This window comes from Haliotis rubra, unplaced genomic scaffold (assembly GCF_003918875.1).
Source record: "Haliotis rubra isolate DU_JTF1 unplaced genomic scaffold, ASM391887v1 Scf103, whole genome shotgun sequence".
Taxonomy (NCBI): Eukaryota; Metazoa; Mollusca; class Gastropoda; order Lepetellida; family Haliotidae; genus Haliotis; species Haliotis rubra.
In genome coordinates, this window is record NW_025764926.1 from 1,057,003 (window position 1) to 1,081,150 (window position 24,148).

The 24,148-nt window shown below is 40.3% G+C and overlaps 1 protein-coding gene across 1 annotated transcript; it reads left to right on the forward strand.

The window, feature by feature from the left end:
* Positions 1–134: 134 nt before the first annotated feature.
* LOC124272141 (translocon-associated protein subunit alpha-like) lies at positions 135–12,213 on the forward strand. Its single transcript, XM_046707289.1, has 9 exons — positions 135–320; positions 3,023–3,165; positions 3,662–3,755; positions 4,897–5,024; positions 5,593–5,724; positions 10,478–10,557; positions 11,217–11,295; positions 11,539–11,641; positions 12,025–12,213. Exons 1-9 carry the CDS (start codon positions 245–247, stop codon positions 12,102–12,104), a joined length of 915 nt encoding a protein of 304 aa, XP_046563245.1. The 5' UTR covers positions 135–244; the 3' UTR covers positions 12,105–12,213.
* Positions 12,214–24,148: the final 11,935 nt, after the last annotated feature.

Below are 24,148 nucleotides of genomic sequence, written 5' to 3' on the forward strand. Positions count from 1 at the left end.
ATGTGACCAATTAAATTCAATGTAGTGTTCTGGAAATATTTCAATACGATTTCTTTGATTGGCTTATATTTTCCAGCATTGACCAATAGATAAAACTGTAACAAAAGGAGACTACTTCCGGGAAACCTCGATTTGATGTCACCCTTTTCCGGTTGAGAGCCATTACGTTGAGAGGGGTGTAAGCCGGTTTCACGTAATCCTCAGCCATCTCCCAACAGTTCACGTCTTACGCCACGAAATCATAATGGCGAAACTATTTGGAAATTTTCTCTTTTTGATGCTCCTGTTATTGCCAACGACTATGATGTTTGTTGGACAAGGTAAGCACTTGTAATGTCGTAAAACATCTGTTAGGACACGCATTGTTTACATCGACGTGGCAGTCCTTGAGTCGTGGAAACTGCAAAATAGAGGGAATATCGTCGACTTTTGTGTTTAATTCATAATAATGTGGGAAAGGTTAACTTAATGGTAATCGTTTTTGACGCTATTTGGATTGTATTTGTCGCCAAACGGTCATGTACTCCAATGACAGTCTGGTGGTTAAATGTGAAGGATGCAGTCACCCGTTGGTGCCACGAATGAACAGTGTTGCCTTAGTTTTAATGATCCTAATTATGAAAGTATCCCCATAATAACGACAGATTATTCCTGCATATGTACCTGCCTTGGTATTGGAACTTTCTTGATTGTGACAGAACCTTTGGTCAATAACATTCCCCACGTATAAAATCCATTGTAAAATTTAGTTCCTCTTTAGATGCAGTATGTACAGTGTCTTCAGGGAAATAATGGTGATAAAATATATTAATTTTCAATATCGTTATACGAGTGTCAGTGATGTAACATATGCCATAAAACATATGTCGGCTAGAATGCACTTTACCGGCCGCAGCCCTCGCTGCTCCTTTATGATTCTTAGGGTTTAGGGTAAGGGTATTCCACCCTTTACGATCCTTAGGGGTAGGGTAAGGGTATGCCACCCTTTACGATCCTTAGGGTTAGGCACCCTTTATGATCCTTAGGGTTAGGGAACCCCAGCAGCGCTAATTAATCTGAAAAAGTGCGCCCGGTAAAGTGCAGTACTCCCCATATGTCACAATGTGTATGAACATGAGTGTATGTAACCTTTCAAATGTTAATACCAGTGTATTATACAATAATAATCGGCTTATTCTGCCACTAGTCTTGTGCTCGCATCCATTAAACGTTCCGTCAAGTCTTCTTGGCTGCACTTGTACCTTCACGCTCATGATTTGTAACTGCATAGAGTAAAATCTACAAATGGCTGTGCACCACTTTTAGCAATACTCCAACAATATCGTGATGGAGTCACATCAGGAACGGGCATCACAGGGTGTACGCATGTGAGGAATTAAGACCAGTGACGAGTGACCACTTTAACATCTATGCTAACCCACAGCCCCACATTTGCAAAGAGAATGCAGGATGGGATGCAGATAGTAGTATGTTTATCACACTGATGACACATAATTGTGCTGTGCAGTCCATCTCAAATGCTCTGGTTAAATGTATTGCTGTAATTTTAATAATTCAGTGTTGTAATGATAGAAAGCGACACAGATTTGACACTACCACTTGTCCTTAAAACTCTCGCTGAATGCAGATGCGTCATATGCAATCATATTTTTAGCAACATATGGTTCTGAGCTTCTTGTCCTACCTATTCATCTAAATCTGTGACAAAGAGGCTATTGTTTTGTACATATTTATTTCAGAAACCACCTGGTGAATTTAAGCAATATGGTCTAAGCAGCCATTGCAGTTCTTCAGCATGAATAAATTGACATAGTATCCACGGTTATGAAGTAGTCCGATTGCTTGAATAGTCCGGACTACTGAATCAAGAACCAAGTTGCTTCCCTTACTATTACAAAAACGACACAAATCTGGATAAAACAAATAAGCATTTAGTGTAAAGCTTATTGAATTCACCACCGCATGTTGATCCGACGTGTCTGATCACGTCATTCCTCAGCACAGGTGAGGTAATGTCTAACCAGCGATCTATTGTAGTATGCTTTGAATGTCCGAATTATTCCTGCATCCATCGTTTGAATATGACACGTGGTATTTGGTCACATTTCGCAAAGTTAGCGAAGCACACTTGTGACTTGCAGCGTTGTCGTAAAGCAAAATCACTTTAAGTCCACGTGACCGCACCTGTCTGTCAAAGTACATTAACCAATCACAAAACAGCTCATTTGTCATCCACGCCTTTGTATTGTGGTGTCAATCAAAGTGTAAATGTACAGCATCTTCAGTCAGGAGCTTTTAATGTCTAATTAAAACAACAACCCAGTTGGGTATTTGATAATTGTGACAATGCTCGTCTTAACACACATTACTGGCAAACAAGGATAAATTAAGCACTGACCTGACAATTGACCCGTGTTAGCATCTATGAGTGCTGCCCACTGGTGCTCGCCATTGTTAGTGAAGGGGACCCAGTTTGTCAGCAATCAAGTGTAGTGCGATGGGTGAAGTGTGTGGCCTGTGTCAGCAAACACAGAGTTCGACAGTTACACACAGAATCAATTTCATCATCATGCAATGCACGTGCAGTAGCCTACATCTGCTCTACCTTTCACAAACCAAATGGGTTTGCTCATTGCAGTGCACCGCCTACTTGTCGTAAACACGTTCTCTGCACCAGTCCAACTTATCCTTGTTTGCCAGTAATAATGTGGCTGTAATATTGCTGATTTCAGCACAGACCATTTCACTTGTCCTCAAACTTGTCTCAAGCAGTCACTAAATTTTTCAAAGTTGTTACTATGCCCAACACCATTTACAATGGTCATTATACAAATAGTGTTGGTCTGGAGATCATCGTATTGCCAGAAAAATGCTGTGAAATTTGATAGGAATAATATTGCCAAGTGTGTCTTTATACAGCAGTGATACAGCAATGTAATAACCTTTCAGCTAATATTCTTGTTCATATGTCATGTCAGTTGTGACCCTGTCCCAAATTTAATGTTGTTGACTTTATTAACAGGCAGGACCAGCAGCTTTGCCATGGCAGACGATGCTGGGAACGACCCAATAGAAGGCGAAGATGATGAAGCAACGGTGGAGACAGACGATGGAGCACAAACTGGCGATAGTGGAGAGGAAGGAGAAGTACTGGCCACAGAAAAGGTGGGTGGGTTTAAATGGGGGAATTCTAGGAAACATTAGTTGTAGATGGGTTCAATGAATAAGTATCTCAGTTGTTAATAAATATAAATACCACTGTTCAAAGTCAAATTGACCTTGCTGTAACCTTTAACAATGGAAAGTTAGGCATGACCTATGGCATGTTATATTAACATACTAAACCATTAACCCCAGACAGTGCTCAAGAAATAGGGTTCCAATCATCTTGGCACAAGGATTCCTTTGAGGAACACAACACTGATTGCTCTTGTATCATTTTCTTCCTTTTACATTTAAAGTCCATTTCTGGTTCCATTTCTGATGGAATACTGCTAAAAGTGGCGTAAAACCTCTCCTCTCTCTCTCCTTGTGATATTGATGGATATACTGCTAAATTGAGCAATACTAAAAGCGACGTAAAACATACTCACTTTTGCATTTACAAGATGTTTTTACCATTAAGGTGTTTACATGTGTTAAAGTTATGTTTGTATTACAGGAAGAGGAGGAGGATCAGCCACTGAAACCATCTGAGAATGCTGACACCTTCATCTTGTTCATGAATCCTGACATTCCATCCGGGGACAACAGAGGTTTGCATGTTTGATCATTGCCGTGATTAATATCCTTCTTGAAAAAAGGATCTAGCGTGTTTAACAAGTTACCCATTCTGCATGTACAGTTCAGTACTTAGTGTAGTAGTCCTGTGAATGTCATCACACAGACATCTAATTCTCACACTGATACAATGATTCTGGTTCTTGTTGGGGTGCCTTTGCTAGTGCATTACTGTCCTTCATTGCTATGTTCTGCTCAGGTGTGAAATAGGTCCCTAAGAGTAATGGCTATTTGTTGTAAGGGGTTAAAATGGGTCCCCTGCAATGTATGCTGGCTATGTATGGCTGCTCACTGGTTCAGGGGACAAGTCATGGGTGCTTAACTCGTTGACTGCCTATCACAAGTATGCTCGTATCAATTCTGGCCGAATTTGCCACTATGAGTTATCTCGTAGCTACATCAGTGGTACTTTAAAACAAGTTTCACATGTTGGCAAAATAGGCACAAGAAACAGCCAGGGGACGATTGCTTCCTGTGCTGTTTTGCCGACATCAAACTTGTTTTAAAATACTGCTGATATAGCTATGAGATAACTTGTAGTGGCAAATTGGGACAGACATTGATAGTGCAAGTATACTCGTGATGGCAGTCAACGTGTTAATGTTATGTATACAGGGTTTTACCTCGACTCACGAACATGAGTGTGTCCAGGGACCCCTAATTATTAGTTTTAAGTGTCCTTGCAGGCATTACGGAAGTCCTGTGAAGTAACAGTGTAGAGAACTGTATGTTTTGATAATTTCTTTAGAGCCTGGAATGAATCATTGGATCCTGTAAACTGATGGGTGAAATGATGCACGTAACTACAACACTTAGCAAAGTCATAGATGTGTTGTGGGTACAGTGAATAAAATTGTGTATCCCTCTGGATCCATTTTCTACATTTGTGCATACTGGCACACATTTGCGGGTCGTGTAAAACCCTGTGTATGTTATAGCACACCTGGTGGAATATGGCAGTAATCTTGAAATAAACATGTCCCAAGGACACGCAGTACTCAATATGTTGAGATTTCTACATTCTGTCAGTAGACTTACGATTGGATTTGTGTGCCCTTCATCATTATTCATTTTAATATTTAAATATTTTTAAAGCATCTATTGTACTTCCCTTAGAAATTCCTGCTGGCAAGTTGGTTCGTGTGCTCGTGGGATTCACCAATAAGGGAGACAAGGAGTTTGTTGTGGAAACAATGGACGGATCATTCCGCTACCCACAAGACTTCTCTTTCTATGTCCACAATGTGAGTAAACTGGTTTGAACCTATGTTGTACACAGGTGCAGCAAAACACAATGCAATGTGCATTGTTGTAAGAAACAAATAGATGTTATGATGTAGCAGATTATTTTATGTCAATTTTTGTTTGTTTTTAAGTCTCTGGTTTAAATGTTAGGCAGTTGTATCTTATTTTCTTATAGAACTGGAAATGATTAAGTTGAGTGGAACAAACATTTAGGGAATCTTTTGTGCACTGCAAACTGTTTTTCTTTGCAAAGACATCCCAAAAATTTCATCAGATCAGTTGTTTAGGTTGATGTAACATTCAATAAAACTAACTATAGTAACAGTACATACAAAATATGTTATGATCAGCAAGATTGAGTGTTGTATGAGGTTGCAGAAATAATTCATAAACTTATCAATAAGCAAATTTGTTCTGACCAGTTTTCAGTTTTGTGGTCACTTATTCAATGTTTGAAATTTGTCTTTGATACTCCATGTTCGCCTTTTTTCACAATGAATTAGATTGTTTTGTATCGGATTGAAATCATTTTTGTGTATCTGAAAGATTGTATTGTGACTGTTTCAGTTCACTACAGTGTCCTATAGCCAAGTTGTAGAGCCCAAGAAGCAGGCAACATTTGAATATGGATTTACTGCCAATGAAGCCTTCAATGCCAGGCCTTTTGGTCTCACCATCAACCTCAACTACAAAGACAGTGTGAGTATGAGCTCCAGTGTTTGGAGTTGTCTCCCCTCCCAACTTGTGCACATACTTTTCAACAGAGGATTTTTAGTAGACAATCATGTGTACTTTGTTCTGTAAGAGATGGCAGTAATTAACATTTGTTTCAAGTTAGAGTGTAGGTGTCCCCATAATTAGTTATTTCATTAACAACATCAATGGGTCTTGTTGCAACTTGGAAACAATTGTCAAAACTTGAACTTAGTATTGTGAAGTGTTGTAAATATTAGGGGTTGAATGTGTGTGCAGATTTTATCACTGTATGTTACTATAAGCAATGTGTTGTGTCAATACAGCATGGTGGTAACCTGTCAATTTGCATCATAGTGGTACATGAGGAGTGTCCTAAAGTACTTGTCCTGTAGAACCTGCAGGTTGATAGTGACTGGATGACCATATGTTGTTCAATCCCCAAACAACCTGCTAGATAGACTGTGGAGAAGCTAGAGCACAACCGTTGTTATTTGATGGACTGTGTGTAGAACTTCTCCCCCATGCCTTCAGTTTAGTCACAACTCTTGATAACCAAGTCATGTGACATGTAATTGTCGATATTTTATTCTTACGTTTGTGACAGAGCCACTGAAAAGTAAAGACCTCCAGATTCTTTCATATTACTTAGTTGATATTTCCCTATCTGTGGATTTAGTTGGGGTTTTTTTCAAGGGTTTCTTTTCCTTTTATGATCTCTTAATATATATTTAGTGAAATTTACAGATTCAGCAAGACTAGTGTTGACTGAAAGAAAAATGCCTTTAAGTTCAATTTCTTTTTCTCATTTTAGATCAGTGAAACCACAGGGGTTCGAATCACTGTTTGGACAATAATTTTAAAAATAAAAATCTAGATTTTTGCAACCCTATTTTATATGTTATGAGATTTTCTGACAGGGTCATTGTTTACCGAAGGGTGGCCAGACGTTTGTTCAAAACGAAGGGTATTGCTAATGCGAGGGTCAGTGGTCAAATATGAAATGCAGTTAGACAAACTGAATACGATGAGCAGAAGGCCAAAAGAATAATCTACAAGCTCAACACATTGTTTTGAGAAAAACGTAAGGTTTGATTGAACGTGCGTTTAAATAGTCAGGCTGTCCGGTTTTCGATCAGGCTTTTAGCATCGTGAGTGTCACCCCTTGTGTATTTTATGTAATGAGTGTAGCGGGAGAATTTACTAAAAAATCCATTTCTTCACCGATTTCATTCAAATTTGAAATATAAGTTACTCATAACAGATAAAAACAATATACAGTTGCAAAAATCTAAATTTTTATTTAAAAAATTATTGTCCAAACAGTGATTCGAACCCCTGTGAGTGAAACTATCAACAAAGTAACATGTTGTAAAACATTTTGTAATATTATTTGTGTAATATGGTCTGATATTGTCATGGTCAGAATGACCTTCCTGAATGTCAAGGTTACATCCATAAGCAGAATGTTCTATTAATTCAGTCTTGGTTTAATATTAGTTTCAGTCAGTCTTTAATGGTGGTCAGTGTTTTGCAGGACAAGTCATCCTTTGACATTTGAAAAGAAGTCCTTTATGAACTAAAATATCCAACATAATACCAAATGTTAAAAGTGGAGAGATATTCTTGTAATGTTAAAGAATATAGTGTTTTTTATCAACATATTTCAGCACTTCTCCTTTGAGATAGTTTAAGCAGTTGGGACACATTAAGTGTCACTGTTATAGTGATAAATCAGGTCAATGTGTTGTGCAGCCTGTACAGCAGACTACGCCACTCTGTAGTGCTTGGTCTTCCTGATGGCTGCAAGAATAATGGAGAATAGTTTGAGTGATGGATTCAGTTTTTGTGTTCATCAATTAGTATTTCTCCTACAGTAATAAACCTGGTTTATTTAAACTGTTTGCACATCCCAGAACTGGGGTGTACACTTCATCCATAATTTCAAACACCTTATGTGTCCGTCTGCTTCAGTCCCTTCTTATATTTTTGTTCACTTTGTGGTTATTGTGGGTTTACAGGTTAGAAATGGTTTCTAGGAACCAATGTTTGTAGGTGGTGTCTGGATAGTTGGACCACAGAGAAAAAGTTATCATTATGACTAGGCCAGTCCTAGTGGATCTGTTTTTGTTAAAGTCATATCCTGAAACAGTTGGAGCTGGCAATATACTGCTCATCCTATTACTTTAATGAATAGTTCCTATCCAAGAATAGCATTAAACTTCACTTCATACATGATCCATGATCGTGTTACATGAGGAGTGTCCTAAAGTACTTGTCCTGTGGAACCTGCAGGTTGATAGTGACTGGATGACCATATGTTGTTCAATCCCCAAACAACCTGCTAGATAGACTGTGGAGAAGCTAGAGCACAACCGTTTTTATTTGATGGACTGTGTGTAGAACTTCTTTCCCACGTCTTGAGTCATATGACCGTTGATAGCCATGTCATCTGGTTTGTTTTGTCATTTTCATTCTAGATGCTTTCATGGATAACATGAATTAATCTAAAGAAAATTCAGTTATTCAGTGAAGTATAGGTTACAGCTCAATAGGGTTAGTGGACAACTTAAGGAAACATTTTCTGAAATCTTTTTTCAACATGGTCAACATGTCGGGTAATGTCAAGTAATGTCAAGTAATTATATTTTTAATCAAAATATGATGGCTCTCCTCTGCCAGTTATTGCCTGTGTCTTTTTATGCCCCCGCCATATATTGCTGGGGTCATATAGGGTTACCCTCTGTGTCCATCCGTACGAAACAGGGAATGTACTCTATCCACTTCTCCACAAAAAACGCTCTGTGGAATTCAGTGAAGTTATACATGGGCTTTCTTGGGACTCTAATGGTGTGCATCTCATATTTTGTGTTTGTATTTTATTGTTTTTTTTTGTAAGTTTAGAGACATTTGAACTTAGGTACATTTTGCTGAATTTCTCTATGATAGTGTAATAGGGATGAAGTCTATCCACTTCTCCACAAAAACTGCTCAACAGAATTGAATGAACTTCTACATGTCTTTTGTAGGGACTCTAAAGGTGTACATTTCATAATTTTTTATGCAATTTCATAATTTTGTCTCTTTTACAGATGTTTAAACTTAGTTGGATTTTGTTCTGTTCAGCCTGTTCGTTCCATCCAACAGGGGGTGTGCATTATCCACTTCTCCTCAAAAACTACTTTATGGAATTCATTTAGATTACACATGTGCTTTATAGGGACTCTAAAGGCGTGCATCTCATATTTTGATTTTGTATTTTATTTATTTTTTCAATTTTAATGCCGTTTGAACTTACATACATTTTGTTGAATTTCTCTCTGAATATAGTGTTATAGGGGATGAAGTCTATCCACTTCTCCACAAAAGCTGCTCAACAGAATGATTGAGCTTTTAGTGTGTTTCATTGGAACTCTAAAGGTGTGCATCTCATACCTTGTTCATCCAATTTCATAATTTTGTCACTTCTACAGATGTTTGAACTTAGTTGAATTTGGTTCTATTCATCCTGTTCATCCCATACAACAGGTACTTTATCCACTACTCCTCAAAAACCACTGCACAAAACTCATTTAGCTTACATGTCTTTTATAGAGACTCTAAAGGTGTGCATCTCATATTTTGTTTTTGTATTTTATATTTTTTTGTATGTTTAAACATTTGAACTTGGATAAATTTTGTTGAATTTCTCTCTGATAGTGAAATAGGGGATTAGGTCTAACCACTTCTCCACAAAAACTGCTCAACAGAATTAAGCTTATACGTGTGTTTCATTGGGAAGCAATGGGACTCGAAAGGTGTGCATCTCATAGTTGCATAGATGTTTATTGAACTTGTTCGTGAATTGTGTTCAATTATTGATCTTTATATGATAATAGGTTGTGTTATGTAACCCCTCAATACATTGTTTTTAGTGTTTTCAAGTACTTCAGTGGGACCCTGAATGTGTGAACTCTTCCTACAGCAGCGGGGGTATCTGTGTCCCTGGACACAATGTTTTCTTGTTGTTTATTGAAATCGAATGCCACCGCTGTTAGAAGGAGGGAGGTCAAATGGGGGTTGGGTGATTTCTCTCAAATCTTAATTTTATTCCTTATAAATCAATGATACCATTAATCAAGTAATTTATTGTAAAATGCTTTCTTACATTGGTTGACAATGAAATCATTTAACCTTTATTTTAACCCAACTTGCCTTCAAAATTAGAAATGTAATAACGTTTAAGAGTTGTCGTTTAATATCATTCAACAATTCTGCTTTGATTTACTTCAGATACAAGACACATTAGGTGTCGCTGTTGTAGTGATAAATCAGGTCAATGTGTTGTGCAGCCTGTACAGCAGACTACGCCACTCTGTAGTGCTTGGTCTTCCTGATGGCTGCAAGAATAAAGGAGAAAAGTTTGAGTGATGGATTCAGTTTTTGTGTTCATCAATAAGGATTTCTCCTACAGTAATAAACCTGGTTTATTTAAACTGTTTGTACATCCAGAACTGGTTCACATCATTGCAGGTCAGCTTGTTTCAGTCCCTTTACATGTGTATCTTTGCTTTGTGATCCCTTCGGGATTCCAGGTTGGAATTGATTTGCTTGTAGTTGGTGACTGGGTGGATTTCTAGGGTAAGATTCGTGACAGTTGTGGGACAATTTACCAGTCCTAAAAAGCTAATGTTTTCCGGTCATGTGATACAGCCTTCAAGAGAGTTTTTGTGTGAATATGATGCATTACTTTATTTCTATAAACTTTTCTTCTTTGCAGGAAGGCAACTACTTCCAGAATGCTGTTTACAATGAAACTATAACTGTTGTGGAGCCTGATGAGGGTTTGGATGGGGAAACGTAAGTTGATACCGATATGTTCAGCCTCAACAGTAGACTAGGCAACTATAAAGTGTTCGATCTTCCTGACTGCTAGAATAGGGGAATGTTTTGGCTGGTGAACACATACTGATTTCATCATTAAGGCTGTAATTGTTGGAGAAATCTTAAAAAATTGGAGGGGCGGTGAGGTAGCCTAGTGGTTGAAGCGTTTGCTCATCACGCCGAAGACCCGGGTGTGATTTCCCCACATGGTACAATGTGTGAAGCCCATTTCTGGTATCCCCTGCCGTGATGTTGCTGGAATATTCCTAAAAGCGGCGTTAAAAACATACTCACTCCTTAAAAATTGGAGTCGGCAGCATTTTATGTAATGTAATGTTCATTACAGCTGCTTTGATAACTTTGGAAATTATAAATAAATGTTGAACAAGGTTAACTGTTGGACTGTTGCTTAAGATAATGACAACTAGTGTTTTATATGAGTAGTAGAGCCTGAGAGGCAACTTGATGGATCGGATGGTGATTATCAGTAACTTTGTTCTTTGTGTCGATCATTGGTTTGCTAGTCAGACATGTTTAAAGGCTGCAATTGTATAGCTGATACCATATTTGCTGTATCCGTTAGATGTTGATGAGATGTTGTGTTTTATAACATCTGATGACATTGTTTATTGCAGCTTCTTCTTGTACGTGTTTTTGGCGGCAGTGGCTGTCCTTTTGCTAGTCGGAGCCCAGCAGTTGCTGTCCACTTATGGAGTGAGTTGTCAACATGTCTTGCTGATGCTATGTTCATATACAAGAAGCATATTTTCTTATACATGCTGAGTCGGCCTTTGGATTGAAATTGATAAAAATTATTTAAAATATTGACTTATCTAGAATTGTCAGTGATAAATACTCACTTTCAAACATTAGTTTTGACTCTTTGGTGATCTGAAATGTTTTGATTTGATTCATATAGCAAGGGCATGGAATAACTTATTGCCTATTTTTTTCCAGCGGAAACGTCTGCTGCCAAAGCACAAGCCCATAGTAGAAATGGGCACCCAGAAGTCCGATGTAGACTACGACTGGCTCCCAAAGGAAACGCTCCAGGAGATGAGTAAGTGTTCCTTGATGGATGCATTATTTCAGCAACTTGGGGGGGTCAGAGACAGCCCATTCTGTGGCGCCACAATTCTCTGTGCATTTGCCTCGCTTGGCATGTCTTGTTTCACAAAAGAGGGCAGAGATTTTGTTTCCCAGTATAGGGATTGCAGATCACACAGAATGGCTAGTTTAAAAACAATATAGGACTAAAAATAACTCATCCTTTGAGAGGTTGACAAGGAATTTCCAGAAGCACACGTAAAATACTGATTGTCTCTTGACATGGAGAGCCTTTTCTTGCAGCTGGACTAATTTTGATTTAGAGTTGTCTCCCTTGGCTAGGTATTTAATTGTCTTTTGTGAACCTTTGAATCTGACTTCATGATTCTCTTCCAGATCGTTCTCCTCGGCGTTCCCCAAAGCAATCACCTCGCCAGCGAAGAAGCAAAAGATCTTCGGGTTCTGGCGAGGAGTAAAGGAATGGCATCAGGAGCGAGCACCAATTCTGCTGCCTATCACGCGGGATCATGACATCCCTGTCAATCTCATCACTGTTTTTCACAATAAAATATACACACCTCGTAAGCGTAGGCGACACTGCTTGTCTTTAACTCTAGGATTATCAAATGTAGATAGGTTTATTATGTGGACGTGAAAGAACGTAGCCAGGACGACTGTCATATGGTTGTAATGAGAAATCAGGAAGACTGAGCTGGATAACCTTTGAGCATTTTGGTTGAATTTGATGTCTTTTTTGTTAGAGTGAAAGCATTTGAATACATTCACTGGTTGCTTTGGAACACGTGATAGTCTATTTGTCTTGTATTTATTGATGCACCTGTGAATTTGTAGAAGTTGCCAGTTCCTTAACTATGCAAGGAGAATTGTACATACACAACCACCCTGGTGTATTATTTTAACTGTTGAGACGTTCAAGAATATCTCCATTCCAAAATGTCCATGTACATTCCTACTTAATTTTTACATTAGGAAATAAATAAATCTGGTTATGGGTTACCTTTGCTAGCTTGCATAATTACATTCTTGATCTAGTCTGATATTGTGTGTAACAAGAGGATCCAGTTAATTATGCCAGTATTTTTGTTTGGCATTCTGTTGATATTCAGCTTTGCTGCTCATGTATTTTCATTATCTAAGAACGATTAGGTATGTTGTCTGAAAATCTTCCGATGCTCAAATTTAAGGTAAGATCATATTGTATATTTCTGGACAAGTATGCGAGTTGTGTAAATATCATTTTAATAAAAAGTAAAAAAACAATGTTTTCTTTTTCAAGATATCTTCAGTACAAGTAGTTAGTTGTGTTCCAAGATTGTGTGACAAAGTTTATTGGGTTTGGGTTTTGTTTTTTGATAAAACACTTCTTATATGAGTGGTAATGGGGAAACCCTGGCAGTGTGCTCTGTAGGGATTTTGGCTTAGAAAAGGCCCTAGGCAAGGTAAAATTTGAATATTTGCTACTACCAACACCAAGATCTGCATCTGAGGTGAGTGTGGAGCTGCCACTCGAACCTTGGCAACCATTTTCCTGAACAAAATGGATCACGTGGTAGGACTCATGACCCAAGTTGATTGTCTACATACAGGGATGCTGGTCATTGCTCATAAAATTGCAATTTGTATGTGTTTACAGGATACATCACCCACAAAATGGCCGTCATTCTATGGCAGTTTTTATCAATATGGCACTTTAGGCTTCACAAACAGGGTAGCACAACCCTACAGAGTGAATTGAATCTTGGTGTTTTTTAGTGTGCCCTTACTGCTTTATGTATAACATATAACCCAGAAACAATTTGATAATACATAATCTGATAAAGTACCACATTGACTCATACGAACAGGGTCTCCTTTCACGAAGCAACCTTAACTCCCATTCATTAACATTGCACTAAGGTTACCTTAGTGACTTACGATCACCTTAGTGCTTTGTGAAAGGAGGCCCTGGTCATGATTCCAATCGGTTCTAAGCTACTACTTCCAGCTAGGGCAGTAGGGTAGCCTAGTGGTTGAAACGATGGCTTGTCATGCCCACCATCTGGATTTCCCCACATGGGTACAATGTGTGAAACTCATTTCTGGTGTCCCCAGCCATGATGTTGCTGGAATATTGCAAAATGGACATAAAACCATAATCACACAATTCTACTGAGTTCATAATACCTCGTACATATCACCTGGCATGGATATTTTAATTAAGTGAAGTTTCCACATTCACATCGCCTGAACCCATGATACTGTGGACACCCTTAAACTATGCTACACATTTAGGTCATCAATCCATCAATACTGTCTGAGTTAACCGTGAACCTCGTTGGTCAATATCCCACCATGCAATATTCATATGGTTCTAGGTGACCTACATAGAACATGTGACTTGTGTCATCCAACTCAAACACATTTGATCTAAGCTGGTTCCCGGCTCCATTTGCGCGCGCTAACTTGTATATTGCAATGCCAGAGACGGGGCCCAGCCTACACATTAAACCCGAATACACTTCATTCTACATCCATGCGTCGTAGCATGCACTTATAATTATACATCTACATGTACCTACGTAACCTGCACCATTTTACACTAATACAATGGTTAATTTTGTTACAGGTGTAACTTGACTAACAATAGCCTTAGTACGTATGCTTTACATTAGATACGCCTGAGTGGGCTAAGTCATTACTGATTTAGACACGACTGAGTTTACAATATTGTGAATCATGAAATGCATTGTGAGTCGGCAGCAACAACCTAGTCGGTGCCCGGGTTAGAATTGGACTTCATTAGCCAATGCTTGTCGCAAGAGGCGACTCGGGTATTCAGGCTCGCTGACTTGGTTGACACATGTCATCGTATCCCAATTGCGTAATCGATGCTCACGTTACTGATCACTGGATTGCCTGGTCCAGACTTGATTAATTACAGACCACCGCCATATAGCTGGAATATTGATGAGTGTGGCGTTAAACAACCAACCAATCAAAAAGCTGTTGAAGCAGACATAAAAGTTGATGTTTGCGAAAGACATTCCGTCCTCAATATGGTCATAATCAGTAAACAAGTGAGATTGAAGAAGGCCTCGAAACCGTCTTGTCTGGCTCTTTTACTTAGTCAGCCTCCTGGAAACTTCACTGAAACCCCTCAGATAGTGTAGTCACTAAAGTACTGTCGGAAATAGAAAAAAACTGTTTTTAGGCTGTTACTCTGTACCCCTACAATTTACACAATTGCAAATAGCATATGTCGAAATAACCTACATCGGCCTAACTGGGCGTTCAGTGGGATGCGTAATAGGATATCCAGAAAAGCATGTTTACTCGTCAAATCGGGCAAAACTTAGAAAAAATACGAACAGCTGCTGAAAACAATAGACTATAGATGGCAATTAGGTCGACAGTCAGGTATGACGACGGACCGTCAACTCACTTGGCATGAAATGCACGTGCTGCCCACAGACACAAGGGGTCATCTCAAATATTTTTTCTGCTTTTTCATGTGTATTGAATATGTCTCTACTGATTATCTAATCTTGGCTAATATCTCTATCCCCAAGCCCGACCCCAACTTCTGTCAGCAACACCCGTCTTGGTTTTGCTTTTGAGACGACCCCTCCTACCTGTTTCTTTTTATAGTGACAGTGAGACTCAATGGTATCTATATCCTTAATAGTTTCAGAATTAAAAGTTGTTATTTTTTACGTCTGCTATCGTTTATTATTTTATTATGAAGCTAAGTCTAATTTCAAAATGGACATTCAAAAAGTGTCATTTGTTATACAATATCATCGCACACTAATTTGCATAAAGCCATGGTCTGCTCCAAATAGGGGCGGTGGGGTAGCCTAGTGGTTAAAGCGTTCGCTCGTCACGCCGAAGACCCTGGTTCGATTCCCCACATGGGTACAATGTGTGAAGCCCATTTCTGGTGTCCCCCCGCCGTGATATTGCTGGAATATTGTTAAAAGCGGCGTAAAACTAAATTCACTCACTCACTCACTGCTCCAAATAAGTCTCTTCGGACTAAGAAAAAAACCGCATTGCTCATTTCTGCACTAATAACTCCTCAGTAAAATCCTTTTTTAACTTGTCCTATCTCCCTACCACTGAGACTGTAGTTGGGCCGAACTTAGTTCAACAGATATTTCACACTTTCACATATTAACTACCTAAATTGTAGATATAAATGTGAAAAAAACAGTTTTTTCAATTTCCGACAGTACTTTAGTCAGTCCCGGAAGCTGATAACAGTATATAAGGTCTAACTTGAAGGTAACGATGGTGTGAGCTGAGTGTGGAGTATTAGACGAACGCTTAGTCTGTAAATATATATGTAATTTTGACAGGAACAAATAATTCCTTTTAAAGTGAAAAGGAGCCCCAGGGAGATTCCGAAACCTGAGTAAAGTCTAGACTTCCTTCATTTAGGACTTTTGCATTGCTTAAAGGGGTGGCAGAAGGGAAAGTAATATGGTTCAGGGACTGAGAGTCATATACCTAGCTATAGGTAGGGAGTTCTAAACCATTTGTCGTGAAGATGAAGGTCACTTCCACAACACGATATATATGAATATCAAAAGAAAGGATAGAATCAGTACATGTTGTAATAATAATGTTATAGAAGACGAATATCATTTTCTACTATACTATGTCCAGCATAAAATATTATGCGTAAAAATATATTAAAGAACACTATTTTGTCCATCCATCAACTGATAAATTTCATTCTCTGTTGAATTGTTCAAATGAATTTGTAATTCAAAATGTTGCGGTTTTAATTTATCAAGCCATGGTGATAAGAAAATTGTATATATGAAATATACTATAGGCCCGTGGTCTCCTCGGTACAGAAATAAAGATTGATATTGTAGGGGGGGCTCAATCACTTTAAAGCAATCACAAAATTTAAAATGTGCACATGTGTCAGTGAGGGAGGCGCTCAGCAATATTCCAGCTAAATAAATCGAGTCTGGACCAGACAATCCAGTGATCAACAGCATGAGCATCGATCTGCGCAAGTGGGAACCGATGACGTGTCAACCAAGTCAGCGAGCCTGACAACCCGATCCCGTTAGTCGCCTCTTACGACAAGCATGGGTTACTGAAGATCAATTCTAACTCGGATCTTCACGGGTGCACATGTGTAAATATACATACATGTGTAATAGTAAAATTACTTGCGTTCCCATTGAACTTATGTAGAATGAGTAAACTTGAAAGTGAATATAATAAATGTATTAAATTGTCTCATTTTGTCTCTGAACATCAACAGAGAAAGATGTTCTCTCATCAGTGGCGCTTAAGAAGACACGCAGTATCAGATATGTACTGCTCTTGCAATAGGTCTGTCACAAGATAGACCTCTCTGGAAGAAAGAAATACAGTGTGTTTGGTGGAAGGACATGAATAAAACTGATGGCGATAAAGACTGGTACGATCATTTTCGAATGAACAAAGAGGTTTTCGATCTTATCTGCACACAGCTGCAGGATTATTGTCCCCCGCCGCAACGCGGAACGGGGTACTATATATTCAGCGGCGTCCGTACGTACGTACGTCCCGATTCTTGTTAACGTGATATCTCATGAACTGTTGTACCCAAAGCCTTCAAATATGTTGACAGCCTACATTGGGGGATTACGCAGACACCAGTTGATTTTGGTGACCGTGACCTTATTTCCAAGGTCACCACGACACTTTGACCACTTTTCAAACACTTGGTAACGCAATATCTCATGAACTGTCGTACCCAATGTCTTCAAATTTGGTGACAGCCTACATTGGCGGATTACGCAGACACCAGTTGATTTTGGTGACCTTGACCTATTTCCAAGGTCACCACGACACTTTGACCACTTTTCAAACACTTGGTAACGCGATATCTCATGAACTGTCGTACCCAATGTCTTCAAATTTGGTGACAGCCTACATTGGCGGATTACGCAGACACCAGTTGATTTTGGTGACCTTGACCTATTTCCAAGGTCACCACGACACTTTGACCACTTTTCAAACACTTGGTAACGCGATATCTCATGAACTGTCGTACCCAATGTCTTCAAATTTGGTGACAGCCTACATTGGGGGATTACGCAGACACCAGTCAATTTTGGTGACCATGGACCTTATCTTCAAGGTCACCACGACACTTTGACCACTTTTCAAACTTATGTAAACGCGATATCTCATAAAACATTGCACCCAGTGTCTTAAAATATGTCGACAGCCTACATTGGGTGATTATGCAGACACCAGTGATTTCAGGCATCTTGTATGTGACCAAAAAATGAAGTAGTAAATGTTCCAATTCTTTAGCGGCGGGGGACATTGCCATATTAGTGGCAAACACTTGTTTAAAAGCTAGTGACGAAGCTGTTCGAAAACCTTGTACGAATGAAAGTTGCACTCGCAATATACTTTATGGAATTCGTTGTCGTGTTGCGAAGTCCACCGTTTTAAATGCATTCATAAAGTTTGTCAGACCATATGGGATGTTTTGCTTATGTACGTGTAATTTTTCCCCTAAATGAAGATGATGTGACACAATTTACACACACTGCAAATTTGCACATGTGTAAATATACTTTTGCATCTGGACCTGACCACATGTAAATTTGCTCCTGGGGTAAATTTACATACGTGAGTAAATGCGTTCGCATGACACATTTACACACGTATGTAAAGTTTGCTCATGTGTGTATTTATACATAAGTGTGCAAACAGGTGCATGTGCATGAGGCTTTTGTCGACACTTAAATCAACTTAACTGCCTGAAACCAGAGACCATAAACCGGTATATGGTCTCTGTTATACCAAACCACTGTCTCATCCTGAACTATGGACATCCTTTGAAAAGTTAGCCGCAACAAAAGTATGGGAACTGAGACAGTTACACCTTGAGCTTCAAGGAACAGAAAGTCCAAGCACAACAATTTGCCCCAATACGGAAATTGTGTGTCTGTGGATGCAAATGCACTGGATCAGGGAGTTTTGTCGTGAGTCAAGGGAGGGAGATTCACTGGATCCGGTAATTGTTGTGTGTCTAGGAATGGAGAAGCACTGGATCCGTGAATTGTAGTGAGGGAAGCGATGGATATGCACTGGATCCGTAAATCTTGCGGAGTCTAGGAATGGAGAAGCACCGGATCAGTGAATTGCAGTGAGTCAAAGGATGGAGATGCACTGGATCCGGGAATTGTGATGAGTCAACGGATTGAGATGCACTGGATCAGGGAATTGTAGTGAGTCAAAGGATGGAGATGCACTGGATCCGGGAATTGTTGAAGTGAGTCAACGGATTGAGATACGCTGGATCCGGGAATTGTAGTGAGTCAAAGGATGGAGATGCACTGGATCCGGGAATTGTGGTGAGTCAACGGATTGAGATACGCTGGACCGGGAATTGTAGTGAGTCTGGATCTGGGAATTGTGGTGAGTCAAAGTAGTGATGGATGGATGCACTGGATCCGGGAATTGTAGTGAGTCAAAGGATGGAGATGCACTGGATCCGGGAATTGTGGTGAGTCAAAGGATGGAGATGCACTGGATCCGGGAATTGTAGTGAGTCAAAGGATGGAGATGCACTGGATCCGGGAATTGTAGTGAGTCAAAGGATGGAGATGCACTGGATCCGTGTATCAATTGTGGTGAGTCAAAGGATGGAGAAACACACTGGATCAGTGAATTGTGGTGAGTCAAAGGATGGAGATGCACTGGATCCAAAGGGAATTGTGATGAGTCAAGTGAATCTGAGATGCACTGGATCTGGGAATTGTAGTGAGTGAAAGGATGGAGGTGTACTGGATCTGGGAATTGTGATGAGTCTAGGGATGGAGATGCACTGGATCTGGGAATTGTGATGAGTCAAAGGATGGAGATACGCTGGATCCGGGAATTGTAGTGAATTAAGGGAAGTTCATTCACTGGGTAAGAGGAATGTGGTGAGTCTGGGGATAGAGATGCACTTTATCAGGAATTGTAGTGGAGCAGATACAATCCAGGAAATGTACTGAGATTTGGTTTTACACTGGATCCGGGAACCAGAAATGGGCTGTGAGTTCGGATGTGAATGCCACTAGGCTACCCCAGGTACTGAATTAAAGGAAGGTCATTCACTGGATCCGAGGAATGTGGTGAGTCTGAGGATAGAAATACACTTTATCCGAGAATTGTAGTGAGTCAAAGGATAGAGATGCACTGGATCCGGAATTGTAGTGAGTCAAAGGATGGAGATGTGCTGGATCCGGGAATTGTGATGAGTCAAAGGATGGACATGCACGGCGGGATCTGGGAATTTTAGTGAGTCAAGGGATGGAGATGCACTGGATCTGGGAATTGTAGTAAGTCAAAGGATGGAGGTGCACTGGATCCGGGAAATGTAGTGAATCTAGGGATTGAGAAGCACTGGATCCGGGAATTGTAGTGAGTCTAGGGATGGAGATTCACCGGATCCATGAATGTTGTAGTGGAATCAAAGATGGAGTCAATGCACTGGATCCGAGAATTGTAGTGGTGAATCAAAGGATTGAGATGCATTGGATCAGGGCATTTTGGTGAGTCTAGGGATGGAGAAGCACTGGATCCGGGAATTGTAGTGAGTTAAGGGATGTTCATTCACTGGTTAAGAGGAATGTGGTGAGTCCAGGGATGGACATGCACTGGATCCGGGAATTGTGATAAGTCTTGGGATGGAGATGCACTGGATCCGGGAATTGTAGTAAGTCAAAGGATGGAGATGGAGAGTACATTCCACACATTCAGTTTATCTCTTGCTTTTGTAGTTTATGTCCGGCCCTGGAATAACATATGCGTCCCTGCCTCTTGCCTTGCCACAGTCCCCGGATCTCCGCATCAATGGACGGACAATGCTTGCGCCATTTGCATGCCACGCGGGTTCACGTTTTGTCTTCCAAGCCATCACCTGAATGCACTGACCAGTCCTGAGTCTTGAGTCCTGAGCCTTGATCTTGACGTAACGCCGACGTCAGAGCTTACGCGTTCCATTCCCGACCAAGGTCATGCCCTCCAAGAGGACTCAGGAGGACAAGATTCGGTCCATACCAGGTCGTATATGACAATGTTTAATCAATCGAGTTCATTAACCCCTATTGATCAAGCTTTGTTGTTTTTCTTGGTCGTTTGCACCCTTACAAGACAGCATTAACACCTGGCCTTAATTAGGGAATGAAAACAAATCGCCTGGTTAGCCAGTCAAATGCAACGGAATCACTTGCAATGAGCATATATCTTAGAAAATAACTGGACATCATGACCGGTGAATTTCACTCATTCTTACAGACAATACGTTGATATGGCGACAATTTGGTTTGGACAGTTAGGCAAAGCAAGAATGGAGGTCAGGGCGAACCAGTTAATCAACAAGAAGCTAAAATTATAATTCAAAGCTTATGATGTAGATCCTCATTTTGACTTTCGGGATGCCAGACGCCCAATCAAGTTACATCCATGAGATACATCACTCATAAAACAAAGTTACCTTGGTAGCGGATAGTTCCAAGGTATCATAACAGAATGTAAATATATATTGCTCTTGGTGATAGAAGATGAGCCAGACCTTCCGGAGCTCAGGGTCCAAATGCAACTATGTAGTTGCTGTGCACTGTGAGGTGGTGGGGTAGCCTAGTGGTTAAAGCGTCCGCTCGTCACGCCGAAGACCCGGGTTCGATTCCCCACATGGGTATAAGGTGTGAAACCTATTTCTGGTGTCCCCCGCAGTGATATTGCTGGAATATTGCTAAGAGCGGTGTAAAACAATGCCCATTCACTGTGCGTTGTTTACGTCGTACTCGGCAGTATTCCACTTGTTGGCGGTTGGGTAGCCTAGTGGTTAAAGCGTCCGCTCGTCACGCCAAAGGATCCGGGTTCGATCATTTACAAGAGTACAATGTGTTAAACCCATTCCTGGTGTCCCCCTCTGTGATATTGATGGACTATTGCTGAAAGCGGCGTAAACCCAAGTCACCCACGTCATGTTCCATCAGTATGCATGTACTCTGTACATAATCTAGTTTGGACCAGTCTAGTGAGTGATATCATGAGCACCGAGCTACACATATGGATACCATGACATACATCAAACAGGTCAGCACCCGATCCTTTTGGATTTTGTCGGTCCCTCATTCTCAGGGAAAAGCTGTTGACTAACAACTAGTCTCTGAAATATTTTACAGAAAGTAAAGTTCATAGTAAACAAATATATATACAATGTATATAATGAAAAGGAGCCCTGAGACTTTCTTCATTTTCAGCCTGAAGCTGTGGAAATCTAGACTTGCCACATTTTCTAGACTTGAGTGGGCTTTCTTGGATATATTTGCTTCTGGGTCTGTATAACAGACTACAGCCCGGGCGTATGGTGGTCTTACTGTATCATCCCACTGAGATACCCTGCCCGACATCCCATCAGGGAGACCCCACTCTGACACAGAATAGGTACGACCCGACCTGGGGATCGAACCACCGACCTCACTAGGTTGTTGTCCGTCTCACAGTCCCTTAGACTAACAGCTAGTCTCCGAAATAGTTTTTAAATTAAAATAAAATACATGTTCAATAAAAAGCAGACTTTCTTCATTTTCAGAAACTGTGGTAATCTAGACTTGCCACACACTCTAGACAGGGCTGCATTGGGTATATTTTGTTTCAGGACAGTCCCTGAACCACATTATTTCGCTTCCGCCCAGTTCTTTCTGAAACGAATATACCCTAAACGAAGAAATCTATATTTTCCTCTTGTTCTGAATCTTCCAGCTCAATTGTGTTACTTTTCAGTTTAATTGGAGCTATAGTTGCTATTTGTTTCCATCCAACTTATATATTTTCAGAGACTGGGTGTTAGTCTATCAGGGCACACGCTCACAGTACATCGCTGTAGCCACCATCAGCTGATCAAAGAAGTTTCACTCTCTTACTGATATTATTTAACAATATTCGGTCGTTGTAGTCTTGAATGCATACGAGAATGAGAACATCCTCTTATATGCGCAGACCCGTGAAGGTCCGGGTTAGAATATTGATCTTCAGTACCCCTGCTTGTCGTAAGAGGCGACTAACGGGATCGGGTGGTCAGGCTCGCTGACTTGGTTGACTCATGTCATCGGTTCCCAAGTGCGCAGATCGATGCTCATGCTGTTGATCACTGGGTTGCCTGGTCCAGAATCGATTATTTACAGACCGCCGCCATATAGCTGGGATATTGCTGAGTGCGGCGTAAAACTAAACTCACTCACTCACTCTTATATGCGAATTAATTTTCTAAAACAATATCTCCATAACAGTAGTACCGGGCAGGTCAATGACCTGACCTTCCAGTGTGTCACGTGACCCCACGCCTCAGGTGCTGAAAGGTAATCAACAGCATTTCAGCGTTGTGTTTCAGAGTTGATTGAAAACTACATCTGTCCGTGACAGAGCCGTGACCTGGATGCTTGTGTTGCTCGGGTTGGGTGTAAACACGTGCAGCTGACATCGTCAGGGACAGATCTGGCCGCGCAGACGGATAGCCTTGCTGCAAGGCCGTACTAAAAAAAAGTCCGCCATCTCCTTGACACTTCAACAATTCAATTGTTGATGCAGTACCTTGTGTCTTCCAGACTTGTTTATTGCAATGTAAATCTTACAAGAGAACATATAATAGATCTTATATGGTCTCTGATCTTACTAATAAAGCCATGGCCAAGTTGCAGCGAATTCATAACTCTGCTCTGAAAACCTTGTATTATCACACATGACTGCCTCAACAATGATAGCTATCATCCGTACCTCAAACCGCCAGTTACAATCCCAGCTAACATCACATAACTGGGCCAGTACTGGCATCGCCCTAGTTCATATGAATAAACTCGTATTCCAGCCAAGGCCCAAATGACAGCGTATTTTAAACTGGTTAGTGTTACCAGGGATGCTCTACAACATTGTATAGTCTCCCTGGTGTTACCTTTGATTTAACAAAATGCGCTCTGATATTTCACAACATTTGACCAAATAAATAGCATCTAATTTCCCTTCATATGCATAGTGTGATATTAATTCTACGATGAAAAAAGATTTTGCTGTGTGAACACTCGAGTCGGCAAATAAAATCACTCATAAAATAATTGATTAATAATCACAGACCACTAAGGTGAACCTGAAAGTCACACACACACATACACCTGGGCCAGAAAGGAACTCCCAAAGGAGGTTGGGGCTTAAGGGTTCAACAGTCGATTAGGTCACACAAAGGTCACACCTATGTGCCGTCATAAAAAAACATGGCCGACCAAAGTTTTGATCCTTGCAGATATTCTGATTGAAGTTTGTTGACAGCTGTTGAAAGTTGGCCTCTTGAGTCTGTCTTGAAACGTCAATGTTGATAGACAGATGAGCGTAAATCCGAAGTCGCCCCCAATACATCTCAGCAACAATCCCATATACACGTATACCTCTTATACAGTTCCAGAGAATTCCAGGAACAGCCATGCCACACCACTGTCATTTTAGAAATTAC

Excerpts from the sequence above, each read along its gene's own strand:
- LOC124272141 (XM_046707289.1), top strand. The coding sequence starts at position 245 with ATGGCGAAACTATTTGGAAATTTTCTCTTTTTGATGCTCCTGTTATTG. Across the intron at positions 5,725-10,477 it reads ACCTCAACTACAAAGACAGT|GAAGGCAACTACTTCCAGAA; the intron begins GTGAGTATGAGC and ends TCTTCTTTGCAG. Across the intron at positions 11,296-11,538 it reads AGTTGCTGTCCACTTATGGA|CGGAAACGTCTGCTGCCAAA; the intron begins GTGAGTTGTCAA and ends ATTTTTTTCCAG.